Source organism: Dipteris shenzhenensis, chromosome 23, assembly GCF_047967505.1.
Source record: "Dipteris shenzhenensis isolate YYH24624 ecotype China chromosome 23, Dip_SZ_1.0, whole genome shotgun sequence".
Lineage (NCBI taxonomy): Eukaryota > Viridiplantae > Streptophyta > Polypodiopsida > Gleicheniales > Dipteridaceae > Dipteris > Dipteris shenzhenensis.
In genome coordinates, this window is record NC_141618.1 from 7,654,313 (window position 1) to 7,668,653 (window position 14,341).

The 14,341-nt window shown below is 42.5% G+C and overlaps 1 protein-coding gene across 2 annotated transcripts in view; it reads left to right on the plus strand.

The window, feature by feature from the left end:
- The window catches only part of PMM (phosphomannomutase), a 40,612-nt gene extending 32,187 nt beyond the window's left edge, over nucleotides 1–8,425 (plus strand). For both annotated transcript variants that reach the window (XM_087394197.1, XM_087394198.1), the window contains 8 exons: nucleotides 544–620; nucleotides 878–913; nucleotides 1,240–1,295; nucleotides 1,416–1,515; nucleotides 1,651–1,746; nucleotides 1,843–1,935; nucleotides 7,615–7,666; nucleotides 7,968–8,425. In XM_087394197.1, the coding sequence (XP_087250323.1) occupies nucleotides 544–620; nucleotides 878–913; nucleotides 1,240–1,295; nucleotides 1,416–1,515; nucleotides 1,651–1,746; nucleotides 1,843–1,935; nucleotides 7,615–7,666; nucleotides 7,968–8,041 (584 nt within the window). In that variant the 3' untranslated portion in view covers nucleotides 8,042–8,425. The remainder of the gene's footprint in view (nucleotides 1–543; nucleotides 621–877; nucleotides 914–1,239; nucleotides 1,296–1,415; nucleotides 1,516–1,650; nucleotides 1,747–1,842; nucleotides 1,936–7,614; nucleotides 7,667–7,967) is intronic.
- Nucleotides 8,426–14,341: the final 5,916 nt, after the last annotated feature.

Below are 14,341 nucleotides of genomic sequence, written 5' to 3' on the forward strand. Positions count from 1 at the left end.
TGTTGGGAGAATTCATCATGTTTCCCTTTCATAGTGGCCTATAAGACAGCCATGTCCTTCTTGAGTGTGTCATTGTTTGTATAAACACATCCAATGCCTTCCATGCCTTCTTTTCCTCTTGTGCTTGTAGGGTCTTCATTTGCTGAATCTCTCCTTCAAGCTGTGTGCGTGTCTCAATGTCTCATTTCTACTCTAAGGTTGGCAACTTGAGTTTCCAATTCCTTTATCAATGAGGCATGCTGGCTGGTCTTGGCAGCCAATGCTTGGGTCATCTCCTCCTGCATCATACGTAGCTGAATCCCCAATTGGAGCTGTATTTCTACTTTCCATTTGTCCATTTCCTCTGCACAGAGAGAGAGAGAGAGAGAGAGAGAGAGAGAGAGAGAGATGATATGATTCTATTAAAGTCTGTGTGAGACCCTCCGGGATCTGGGACTGTTGATCACTATTAACATGAGAGAGATTGCATGAGAGAGAGAGAGAGAGAGAGAGAGAGAGAGAGAGAGAGAGAGTTTTGAGACTTTCATGTCAATTGTTTTGCAGCTATCTCAGACTATGAATATGTTTTCTCAGAAAATGGCCTTGTGGCCTACAAAGATGGTCAAGTCATAGGAAATACAGTATGTATATATATGCCTGGTGGTCATATTGTAGCTGATAATGGCTTCCAGCGTTTCTGGATCTAGAAATGCAATTTTTTTAAAGAGAATCTTTTCCATTTAATCGTTTTCACAAAGGCAATTAAAACTTTTTCACAGATTGTAAAAACATTCAGAAATAACCCCTGCTGTGACATCTTCGTTATTATGAAGCAAGAGCACTGCAATCTGTTGTAACCTGCTTCTCTTAAAGCAAATTTGGATTCTTTCTGTTGCAGAGTCTGAAGGCTTTCCTTGGGGAGGAGAAATTAAAGGTGAACCTGATGTCAGAACTTGAAATTGTAAAATTATTTTTTGTTAGCACTCCCTCTATAGGGGGAACTTGGATGGTGATTTTTGGGATTTTCCACCTGTTATTATTAAATTAAATAAACTATGATACTATTTTTTAAGGGAAAGCTCCCCCCTTCCCTCCTTTCTCCCCCTCCTCCGTTGCCTTTGTTCTGCTTCTCTCTCTCTCTCTCTCTCTCTCTCTCTCTCTCTCTCTCTCTCTCTCTCTCTTCCTCCGTCCATGTAAACAAAGAGGGAGTGCTCACAAGCATTCATGTTCTTGTCTTCGTCTGTTACAATTATTTTGCAGGAATTCATTAATTTCACATTGCATTACATTGCGGACTTGGATATCCCAATCAAAAGGTGAGTCTTGATTTTGCATCATGAGGTGAAATGTAGTGTACTCGTCAAGCTGGGACCGCAGTCTCTCTCTTTTCAACATTTTTGTTTATAATTTATATTTTTGAAACTTGAATCTTGTAGGGGAACATTTATTGAATTCAGATCAGGGATGCTTAATGTGTCCCCCATAGGTCGTAACTGCAGTCAAGAAGAACGCGAAGAATTCGAACAGTATGACAAGGTTGTGCAATCTTAAACATTGCCATTCATGTCATCTAGCCATATTGTACATTGTTTATTGCATGGCATACTACCCTTGCAATAATAGAAATAAGGCTTCTCACAAATTTATTCCTTATATCTTGTGATTCTCTAGGTCCATCAAGTGCGTCAAAAGATGGTCCTTTGCTTAGAGCAAAAATTCCCACACCTTAATCTGACCTTTTCAATTGGTGGCCAGATCAGCTTTGATGTACGTTACTTATGCCAGATGTGAAGGTTTGGTTTTTGAGATTCATTTGGGGCAGTGGCAATGCTCATGGATGCTTTGCGTGTGTCAATCTTTCAGGTCTTCCCTCAAGGCTGGGATAAAACGTACTGTTTAAGATATGTGGAAAGTGACTTCACAGAAATACACTTCTTTGGGGACAAGACGTATAAGGTATGCTGCCCCCCCCTCCACACACACAAAACACCACCACCATCTCTCATACATGCAACCCTTTGGCTTCTCTCTCTTTCTCTCTCTCTCTCACACACACACACACACTTTTTTTTAGTGAAAACTTTTGATTGATTATATTACAAGAGTAGCAACCTCAAAACGAGGCAGTGGAAAACACATCAACTGAAAATCTGAGTGTATGCTAGATATACATCATGATCTATGCAGTGCGTCTACAAGCAATCAAAGAAGGATTGCTGCAGAGAACGCTTTAAAAAACCAAACAAGGAAAATTTGAGATCACCAAAGACATTCTGAACTTCTTAGGAGATTCCATTTTGCTGCCCTTTGACTTTGGTGTCTCCTATTGGCTACCTTTGAACCCAGTATCCTTCCCGTGCATGAGCGCATAAGCCGTAGTGGCATTCTCAATCAATTGGGACATGTTGGAGACCCTTGTCTTTGTGCAATAGTTCCGAATCTTTTTTGGCAGCCCGCAACAATACCTTTCAATTTGCTCGGACAGCGGTACATGCCTGTAAGAATCCAGTGGCAACAGGGCTTCCCAAAACTTCTTATTGTAGTCTTCCAAATTTCTGCAATTCGCAGCATCTAGCTTATACCATGCGGTCATGATATCCACTTCGAAAGTAATGGTTAACCATGCGGCTGAGAATACCTGTTTGAATTCAACCCATGTGGTAGGTGCTTTGCCATGCAAAAGTAAATTGGTCCACCATTGGAGTGCATTGCCCTTCAAGAAGGTGGTTCCTTTAGAACTTTGGAAGACTCCGTAAAGTGTCCACCTGAATAGGCGGCATCAAATTGCTGCACAAATGTTCAAAGCCTTCTATCAGTCTTGCATCCCATTGAAGGTTTTAAACTTCACAGCTGCCCCTCCCTCCTTATAATCTTTCAGCTTGCCTTTAGGGGTAAGATTATCATAAACGAGGGGCTGTAAAAAGGGCGGAGCCATCATTGCTCCTGCATTTTGAGCCATACCACCCGTACTCATGGTGGGGTTAAACATTCGGGGTCTCACTCCCTACATCTGTGGCATATTCTAAGTATTGCCCATCATTGCATCCCTATCTGCATACCGGGCTGCATCCCAAGATTTGCATACATCATGTGGGCGTCCCTTTCGGTATTTATTTAATGCTTCTGAATGGAGACCATCCAGAGTTCCTCATTGGGAGACATTTGATATCACTGCGGATTTGCAGAGGTGCTTCTGGAGGAGACTCTGGAAATTCCACAGGAATAGAAAGATCACTCTTTTCTTTTGGCTTTCTATCCATGGTAGGATTGCAGTGAACCTTTGGAGATCCAGGTTCGGAGCTGACTCTACTTGCCCTCGTTGCCTCTCTGCTTCGGAGACTATTCAGCATTGTTTATGGGACTGTAGAAAGGCGAGGATGATTTGGATGGGGGTAGCCAGGATTTTCAGTCACTTTGCCCACTCCCCATTCTTTTTGACATGGGGCTCAGTGGCCTGGCTTTCTCTTACAGGGCCTCAGGTATACTATGAGAGACTTGATTCCTCTCGGGCCATTTTGGTTCGACGTCATCAGATTGAGTCCTGTTCGTTGGATGTGGTACCACGCCTTTCTTTTACAGATGTACATGTCTCGGTGGATACTTCTTGGGAGATTCTAGCGAGCATAGCATTCTGGCATATCTGGAGGGCCAGATGTACAGAGGCTATGGAGGGTACTCAGGTTCATCCCTCGCACACTTTGGCTAGTATCTGGACAGATACTGTACATACTTTGATGGCCATTTGGATGAGGATACAGGGAGACTCCCGTGCAGCCTCAGCTAGGAGGGCTTCTTTCTTCAGGGAATGGAAGGACTCTCCTTTCTTCTTTGAGACTTTTACAGGGTTGAGGTGGCACTTTCAGCCTCAGCCTTGGTTGTTTTCCACCTCACTTTGAGGGGGGTTTTATTTATCCTCATGATTTCATGATGTTGTATTTTCGCTCAGAGCTTGCTCTAACGAGTTTCTTTCTTACTTAATAGAAGTCTCTTTTTTGCCAAAAAAAAAAAGAAATGCTTTATATCAGGGGCTCACCCTTGTACTGTTCCTCTCTAGAGATCCTCTGACTCTCTTCTAGGCATCTATTCCACAGTGCACCACTAGAATCCAACTGGTAAGTCAAACTTAGGCATTCACTTCTGACCTGACCCAATTGAATGGCATCCAAGCATCCAAACCACTAGGAAATTGTGCTCAAAGCAGCTTCAAGGCTTTTACATGCAACACACTGGCCCTCTGGCCTTTCCCTAGGTACACCCTTTGCTTTTGAGTGCTTGCTTAAGCCTATGGGGACCAGAAAGGACTCCAAACAAAGAAAAACACTGCAGATAACTTCAAAATGAGAAAATGACAATCGAAAGGAAGACAATAATAAAATACCTGCCGTCCGTGGCAAAGGGGCGAGCTTAGTCCTCACGTCGAGGGACGATCTCAGTCCTTGCGCTTATCCCCTGACCAGGCTCCCAGCAGGATGTAGGTGTCTTCCAGCCTCCGGGAGAAGAGAGAAAGAATAGATAGAAGGTAAAAGGAGGGCAAGCAAAGAGCTGGAGAGGCTAGGGTCCACAAATCTGCCCTTATGGCTAGGAGAATCCACGCTGAAAGGATAATTTGCCTCGGAATCCGTGCCCTATTGTGACCACCTCAAGATCCGCGCCTAGAATCCGTACAACCGCCTCGAATCTCGCACCACAGTGCTTGTACAATTGTATGGACATTGCGTACAGCTTGTACGATAGCCTTGGTTGCCTAAAAAATCACGTCTAAGGGTTGTACAACAGTCGGGCAGCCTCGGGTTGCGTGCAAGAGTTGGAGCAGGCGTCAGAACAGCAGCAACGTGCTCCAAGGGCTTCTGCAAAACTGAGGATGCTCTAGGAGAGAGGCAGAGAGATGGTAGGTTGGGGGAAGCACATGCATTTGCATGCATGCCACTTGGCCCTTCATTAAAGTCCTAACCACCATACCAAGGACAACGTTGGTTGTCCTTGGGCCCAACTTAAAAATCCCTCTGAGATGCCTATGCCTTGCAGCTAGGACCTAGTGGGTGCACTTAGGAATTGCTCCTAGGAACTTCTAGGAAGTTTGCACTTCTTGTAGCTAGTCCCTCACAGCCAAACTATTACTAGACTTAACCACGGTTAGCCTTGGGTTGAGTTACATTAAACTTTACATCACTTTTCACGTCCCCGTGACACATGGCCAGAATGGCATCCAAGGGAGAGCTGCCCACAGCCCGAGGACACAACCACACACGCATGCGCACGTGTGCGTGCACTCACACACTCGTTTTTTCTTTTGGTGAAATCCATATAGGTTTATTATTCAAAGAATAATCCCCAAATAGGAGCATGCAATTACAGCATCAAAAAATATCATTGTAAGGCAAATATGTAGGATAATCTATATGACGAGCACGCAAACAATCAAAGAATGATTGCCATAGTGACATTTAGAAGAAATGAAACTTGGAGAAAGTTGGATCACCAAAGATTCTATGATTTCTATCTTTCCATAGAGCCCAAAGTCTCTAATAACGAACCCTAGTGAAAAAAGGATCAAACCCTTGCCTTTGTTGGTGGATCCCGAATAGCCAAAAATGCTTTCCAAAGCAAGCAGTAGGAAACTCCACGGCGTCTGTGGAGTTTCCCTTGGAGACAGACATCTGTGATAAACAACAGGAGCAATGTGTCTATGCGCTAAGAGTTGGCCAAATGGAATAACTCCACGGCACAAGAAAACATGTTGGCGAAGAGGAAGTTTGCAGCTCCAAAACTGCCTCAATCTTTTCCGCCCCACTTTGCATTACGATTCATAGACCAAATTAAATGTTCTTGATCTGAAATCCAAGGTGGAGGAATTAAAACCTTATACAATTTGGCAACCGTGACCTCAGCACAACAATGGACGACTGCTGCCTGAACCTGGAAGGGCCTTAAGGCGGTAAGTGAACTCAAGCTTTGACACCAATTGAATCATTAGAGAAAGATAATGCCAAAGAGGTTGATAATGTAGTCCCAAACCATGCTGTCTGACTATTGAAGGAAAAGATAGTAAAGCACCATCAGCATGAAGCACATCTCCCACAAAATTGATCTTTTTGGGCTGAATAAAATACGAGTGTCTGGGCTCCAGCAAGGCCATCGGGTGATCAAACACCCTTGACCAATGAAAACTCTCAGCATGCGAGGATTTCCATCAAGAGAGTCGCAACCGTGCCATTTAAGATGAGAGAGTATTTCTTCCACGTAGGGGCATCCCCTAACTTTGCCATCGATATACCTAGAAGAATATCCCAATGAGTGGGCTGCTAGTGGTCAAATGTGAAAGCAAGTGATGAATCATAGCAGCCCAAGGCTGGTCACCTTGCATAAATTCCAGCATCATTTTCCCTGTATGTGCCAAAATGTGTATTGGAATGCTCAAGATATTTAGACTGTCATATATGTTTAGCGAATGGAGGTGCTCCATTGAGAGTAACCAATGCTCTTATGGCCATGCTTCGACCGCTAGGTCTCCATAAGAGTGGACATGAAGCATGCAATATCCTTCTTGCCAAACATCATCAAAGGTAAAAAGACATGTATATAGGCAACCAAAATTGATTGGACTATATGGAGTCAACATGCAGTGGCCTGTTCGAATTATCGCCATAATTCATGGCAGTGACGAATGTATGACTAATAAGTGAGTTAGGGGCACTTTTCCCTCCTTAGAGGTTTTCCCCCCTAACCAGAGTTAGGATCCCTAACTACAGTTAGTGGTTAGTAGTTAGGAATGCCCACAGAGCGGTAAGGATCTTTCCAATCCCCTTAGGATGCCATAGCTCGGCCTGCAGCTCACCCATCTCTACACACAGACAGACACACTTTTTTTGTGTGAAACCACTGAATTTATAAAGAAGATACATCTTAGTCATTCTCATGACAAGCATCATATAGAGATTGCCGTAATGATGCTCTAAAAAACTCATACGGTTGAAGCAATGGATTGCCTAAGAAGACCTGATTCCTCTGCTTCCAAATAGTCCAAAACACCCAAAATCTGACCCAATGAAAAAAGAGAGAATATTGGGCCTGTGCCGGAGTCAATCTGCCAAATAACCAGAAAAACTTCCCAATTCGATGACCTGGGAATCTGAAGCGAAGACAGTGGGAAATGCTGTCCAAGAGTGCTCTAGAGTGAGGACAAAACCAAAGAAGATGTGGAACTCTCTCTGCAGAAGTAGAACACCTCAAACAATGAGGTGGAAATTTTGATGCTTTATATTACAGCTTGGCTATCCCAAGAAGGAAAGTATGCCAAATTACACACACACACACACACACACACACATACGGGCACACGTACACGCATACAGGCACACGCACGTGTATGCATATTGTCATACTTATCTCTCTCTCGCTCTCTCTCTCTCAAGCATCCAATCACCTGCAATCATTTGTCTGAGTGCTTGTTCACATGAAAGGCAGAGGATTTTGTTAGGTTTGTCAAAGGAGGATACTGGTTTCTAGCTTCCACCCTCTCCCCTCTTCAGTAAATTTCATGCTAGCATTGTAATAATGCTGTCTTATTTGACGTATGGTGTGAAATGAAAAGTTGATGTACCAATGTCAGATTTTAAATTCTTTTGCTGTTATCAGGGAGGAAACGATTATGAGATATTCTCATCAAGCAAGACAATAGGTCATACTGGTATGCTTCATATTTGTTTAATTGAATGCATTTTTACAATTGTCATGTATTAGTATTTCGGATATTTTTACAGTTGACATGTATTAGTGTTTTGGATTTTTTTAAACACTAAGATGAAACCCTTGACTGTATAAAAGCATTCTTTGAAAATGCTTTCCTCTATCCCTCTCTCTCACCCCCACAAACCCCCCCCCCCAAAAACAATGTGCGGTTGTATTTCAGAATCAAAGAAAATCAACCCTTATGAACATTTAATAATTTGTTTTATGACAACTAAACTTCTTTTTTTTTTTTGCTATAGTAACCAGCCCTGATGACACCCGCAAGCAGTGTGAAGAGCTTGTCTTTTCTTTAAGGAAATTGAAATCAACTTAAAGCTTTTATATGAGCTCCTGGTATATAACCTGGTTACCTGAGATGCATAGCTTATAATGGTTATTGGAAGAACTCATGCTACATTAGCTGTAAACCTGTCAACCCAAAGATAAATTGGTTCATTTTTCCGCAATATCTCTACTCTCTCCTTTAAGTTATGAAGTCCTTATTGAGGGCTTTTATTATGACAAATCGCTGATTATTTATACAAAATTTTAATTCATTTTATAGCTTTAGGGTCAGCAGGCTGTATATTTGATACTGGATAGCACTGTGGCAGACCAGTTGGCTTAACGTTCAGTGCAATCTTTTATACCACACAATCTTTGGCTTTACGTTCAGTACAATCTTTTATACCACAAAATCAGGTCATGGTTGCATAAACCTTGTGCATGTCATATGGACTGATTCCAACGTCCCTCCTTCGGATGTATGGATTCTGTTCAAGATATCATCACATACAAGTGCAAGGTGCAGAAAAGTTTTTGGGTACACGTGGGACTGGCCACAAAGTAATTGCAATAGTCCCTCTTTAAACGAACATTTTCAAACTTCCTTTTGGGCAAGATAAATGTAAGCTATGACAACGAAGTCCCCCCTTTATGTTTTTCCTTTTGTTGCAAGGCTAATCTTTCCTTAAAATTAAAATGAAGATTTGCAAACTTCTATTGGGTGAGGTAAAATGTTAAGAGGTAAAATGTTAAGACGTCACAACAAACCTTTTGGCTCCAAGGCCGATCTTTTCCTATCATACTAGAACAGTAAATCAGCAAACTGGGCTTAAAGCCAAGTTAGATTTGCACCAAAATACTTGAGCATGGATAGCCTTTATGTCGAGAGCATAAAATCCTTGCCATTTATTTGGTCTTGTCATGGGATAAGATCAATCTATGCGTGCACTAAGAAATCTCAAAAAAGTTTTGCAAATCATGACTCATGCAAGCTAAACTTAGATTGAGGGGCAAATTTTAGCTCAGATTGAGGGGCAAATGATGGTGTAGGGAAGGGATAAGATGTGCAGGGTAGGATAAGATGTGCACCTTTTCAAAGAAGAAAAGGTGGGCATGATATTTGCATCCAAAAATATCGGGATTGCATTTTGTGATCCATTTCTTTTCTTGGAAAGATCATCTCAGGTTGGTTGAATTTCTCTATAAGATGCAAATCAAAGGTAAGAAGATCCATCTGTTGATCATCCCTTGCAAATCTTGATCATCCTTTATGTATGCGTTGCAAATCTTGATCATTCTTTATGGATGCATTGCAAGGTCTTAGTTATACCGATTAACATTGGAATTTTGAATTCAGCATTTTCTTGGTAAAGAGAATGCTGTGGTTGATGCATTGTCCAACACTCCAGCCCATACATTTGGTCTATCTAAGTCTTCTAAAGTAATTGGTGTTTTAAAGGCCACTGTGCCTTAACCTCGGTTATGTAGAATACTCAAACACATATATATATGGATGACATTGAAGATTAGGGTGTTCTGCACCTACCAAAACTTGTGTTGCTTTCTCTTCTGGCTCTCCCTCTTTCTCATCCTTATTCATTGTTAAGATCTCTCAATTGATATTAGAGCCCGTGTATGTGCTTGGAGCCCAAAGCCTGTTGCAGTAGCTTCTGGGAGGACGGAGCAAGCTTGTGGATGCTTGTTGAGCTACCCAGGTGGTATTTGAACCTTGTGGAAGCCTATTGGTGGTTTTGGAAGTCTCTGGAGTGGTTTTCCAAGCTTTGGGTGATTTTTCTGAGAGCAAAAAACGTGGCTTTGGAGCTTTGTGATGATTTTTGAGACAGAGTGAGTCGTTTTGAGTTGTGGTGGCCGATTTTCTTGGGCAATCAGTTGTGGTTGCTGTGGGTGGTGCCATCCTTTGGTTTTTGGACCATTTTGCTCATTTCATGAGCATTTGTGAAAGCTTTGAGTCTATTTCATGAAACCACCTTCGGTCATCTCGCGACTTTACAACTACCCAACCCATTGCCTTCCAAATCATTTTCAGGTTTCCATTCAGCCTCCTGCCAGCCTGTGAGAAGGAGCAGGAGCAGGAAAAATCCCTCAAATCAAACATTTTGATCTTTTGTGAGCTCTTCTTACGTCCGGGTTCCCGTGGTTTGGACCCTCTCGCACAGGCCACCATTTCTAGATCTGTCTGTCTGATGGATTAGGGACGTGCTAGAACTGTTGTCTGCGAATTTTTGGTCAATTCGGTGAAGGATTCTTCGAGTTATAGATCTCTGTGTCAACGCTTCCCTGTTGTAGGTTTTCTCACACACAGGTGACACTTGGCATTTTTGCTAAGGTCTAAGTTACGTAAGGTTTTTAATTGCTGGTAAACTACAAGGGTTGACTCCCCGTTTCGCATCCATTGGTTGGGATTTTAGAGTTCCAGCAAAAGAGCTATATTTGTAGACTGTCTTGTTGAGTCCGATTATGCAGTGACACCCATGTTTTAAGGCATCCCAGGTTCTATTTTCACTAGCGGTCATTGTTGTGGGATTGTGATTTTTTGGATATACCTTATGCAGATCACTCTAGTTGTAGTCCGAGCCGTATGCGCTCATTTGTGGTTTGCATTGGGCTATAGTGGATGCTTTACAAGCCATTTGGATTCATTGCAATCCTTGTTGGATGTGCTGATAGGCCCAGATTGCCTTTATTGATGGATGTATAACACGCATATCCTAATTTTTGCCGAGGGACAGCTTTGACACATTGCTATGCTCTCTTGGATGAGACATTATTGATGCTTATGCCCATGGATGGTGTTTATGCTTGAGGCATTTGGCTCTTATTGGCATTGGAATTATCATTATTTTATCATTGCAGGTTGACATTTTCTTTTGGGCCAAATTCGCTCATATGGATGTATAGTATATGCACACGAGTCAGATACATTTTGATGCTTTGAGCTTGGGGTTTTTGGTGATATTACCCTTAATTATTGCAGATATTTTTGGGTGCACCTAGTACTTGGTGTGATTCTTTCTTGCAGACACTAGCATTTGGGGTTTTGCTTTATTTGCATCATGGCACCGTCTTCCATGTCTGAAAAGGAGTTTTAAAAAGTTTGATGGAACAAACTTTTCTCTGTGGAAAGAATATGCTTATTCAAAAGAAGCACATTAAACCCTTGGAAGGGATTGCAGCTAAGCCTGCAGCTATGTCTGAGGATGATTGAAATGAGGATGCATTAGCAAAGTCTACCTACTATTAGACTTTATCTTGCAGAGTTAGTTTATTTCAGAGTAGTAAATGAGCAGACTACGGAAGTTTTGTGGAAGAAACTATGTGCCACTTATGAGAATGAATTTAATATTATTTTCAGCCATCTTTAGCCTCAGAAGTTGAATTTTGATGATGCAGAGACTCTTGTATTTATTGCCATCCTCATGGGATACCTTCCGTACAACTGTCAATAACTCTGCACTTGGTGGAGTACTAAAGTTTGATGATGTTGTGGGTATCTTGGTTTTGCCGAGGAGATTAGACAGAAGACTATGGATGGCAACAAGTAGGATGCAGCCTTAAATGTGTAAAGGGGAAGATCACAGTTCAAGGGGAAGTCCCAAGAAAGAGAGAAGTCTTATAGTAGATCCAGGTCACGGAACATTGAGTGTTACTATTGTGGCAAGAAGGCCCACATGAAAAAAGATTGCTACAAGTTGAAAAGAGAGTAAAAGGATAAGAAAAAGAATGCAAACTGGGATGCAAATAAGAAGGAAGAGAGTCCAAGGGAGGACAAAGAAAAAGTAAAGATCGAGGAGATCAATGCAGTCACAAAATTTTTCGGATTGTTGTTGTCCTCTAAAAAGCCTGCAAAGAGGATCAGCCTGATGGACTATCTCTCTTCAACTCCCTGAGCACGATGTGGTAGAAGGAAAGGTAGAAATCCAGAACTTGTCTTTGATTCATCGGATTTCTGGTCAATTACCAACCCTTTCCGAATGGTTCACATTCGAAAAGTATGGACTCAAAATTTCATCTCCGCCAATGCTTTCAATGGATAGAATCACCTACCGCTTCAAAACTGTACTTGAGATTCTCACCTCATACGGCTCCTCCTGCATGATGCATGGATTTACAAAACGACGTCCAGCGACAAATGTAGTGTGCGAAGACATACGGGAATACACTTATCACTACTAGCCCGATTCTGACTATTGCATCGGGACCTGGTTCCATGGAAATCATAATAAAAAGGATGAGTGAGATGGACCTCCCGATCGATGAGTGAGTTCCGCTACGGTGTGATGTATAGAGTGTACGATCAGATTACGAAGCTCTCGAATAGAATACCTCCAAAGCTTCTTCCAACATGCATGCCAGTCCTCTCATAGCTCCGGATTCCAAATTCTCGAGAAAATTGGGCAAATAGAGCCTACACAATGCGAGTTCTAGTTGCTGTTGGAAACCGAAAGCAGTATTTTCAGGCAATTACAAGCCTTTAGGAGAGGCGGAAGCCCTCTTGATGTTCCGGTGTTGGGCCTTCCTCCAGTGGCCCTGCCCCCGGCATGATGGAATGCAATCCCGATTCTCGACCAGTGATAGAACGATTCATACCTTTCTCATGTGGAAGGCTTTTGCATGTTGTCAAAAACTCTGAAGATTGTTGGCTATTCCCCAGCACCGCAACTCCGACATGTTGCCTTCTTCGACATTGCATGAGACTCCGAGAGCACCGCTTGTTCCTTTAGAAGATGGGGATAGCCTCGACTTCTTGGAATTCTTGGAGAATCCCATCGCTTTTGACCCGATGTTATTGAAGAAACTGCAGCATATAGGTGCAACAATAACAGAGGGCAAGATTCGACGAAACGGTTCGTGAGAAATACCATGGCCGATCTTTCGTCGATCGAGAGGCTCATGATGAGGGTTCTTTAGGAGGAGCTGCCACTTTTGGCTGCTATGATGGAGAAAGGCGAGGCCTACGCTGCACAAGTACACAATACCTTAAAAAACGTCATCCCTCATTTGAACCATGTTCCATGCTCATATGAGCACCTATGCCTAGAAACGATGGAGCCTTCGGGCCACCTTTGCCACAGGAAATAGGGGAGCCTTTGTCTTTGGGCCACTGTAGCCCAGAAACAAGGGAGCCTTCATCTTCAGGCCACTAGGAGATTGAAGAGCGGGTCACTGGCGCCATCGATCCTCGTACATGGCCCCGCCTTTGGGCCCTCTGTCTGCGATTAATCCAGGGAAGGAGTTGGTGGTAAGTAAGCCGACATCAAATGCTGAAAACTAGAATCTTCAGCCTAAAGGTATGGTCAGGCTAGGCTTCGAGGAGGCCCCGCTCTCAAAGCTTTTTCAAATTTGCTCGAAAATTCAATTTGGGAATGGCTCCAATAGGCTTTTACTCCCTAATTTCCATAAATATCGAACACAGGGAGAAAAACACTTATGTAGAAACGAACCATTTTGCACAAAGATGGATGTTTTCCATGAACCACAAAGATATAGGTACTCCACATTCAATCTCTGGTGCCATAGCTGGAGTAATGGGCACATGACTCTTAGTACTATTCGGTATGGAATTAGCATAACCCGAGCATTAAATTCCTAGTGGAAATCATTAACCTCATAATGTGTTAATAATCGCACTTCTTTAATGACACTCCCTTTGGTTACGCTGGCGATGATAGGTGGATTCGGTAATTGCTTCGTTTCGATTCCTACAGATGCACCTGACATGGCATTTCCATGATTAAATAATATTCCATTTTGTTTGTTGCTAGGAGGATTCCAAGTAGTCATCAATGAAATGCATAGATTCTGAGGAGGCCAATGATGAGTATGCCTAGGGAATGAGCCATGATGAGTGCACATCCCCAATTAGAAGACAAAACTCTCATGTAAAGGCAAGAAAAGTGTCAACAAGCTATGAAATACAAAGAAATATGTCCACAAGTTCGAGGTAGAGCAAGGAAGGAGCCATGGAGTTGACTAAGTTTCAAACCAAGAATCAAGCCATGGTCTCAATTGAGCTAGTAGAGGCTCTCATCATAGAGCAGCATCAAATCAAAAGACACCTAGTCCTGCTACACCACCATCAATAACTGGAGACTGAGTCCTATAGCAATACCAAGGTGTGGCTATACTCAACATCAATGATCAAGTCCAATGGTAGACATGGTACTTGTGACTAAAAGATGAGTGCCTTGACCAATGGTTGTTGGAAGACATCATCATGAGCTTTTTCACACTGATTATTGACAAAAAGATGCACATCACAAGGAAGGTTGTGTGGTTGATGAGGAGCATACCAAGGGCCCCAAGTTAGCAATCTATTAAGGCAGCCATG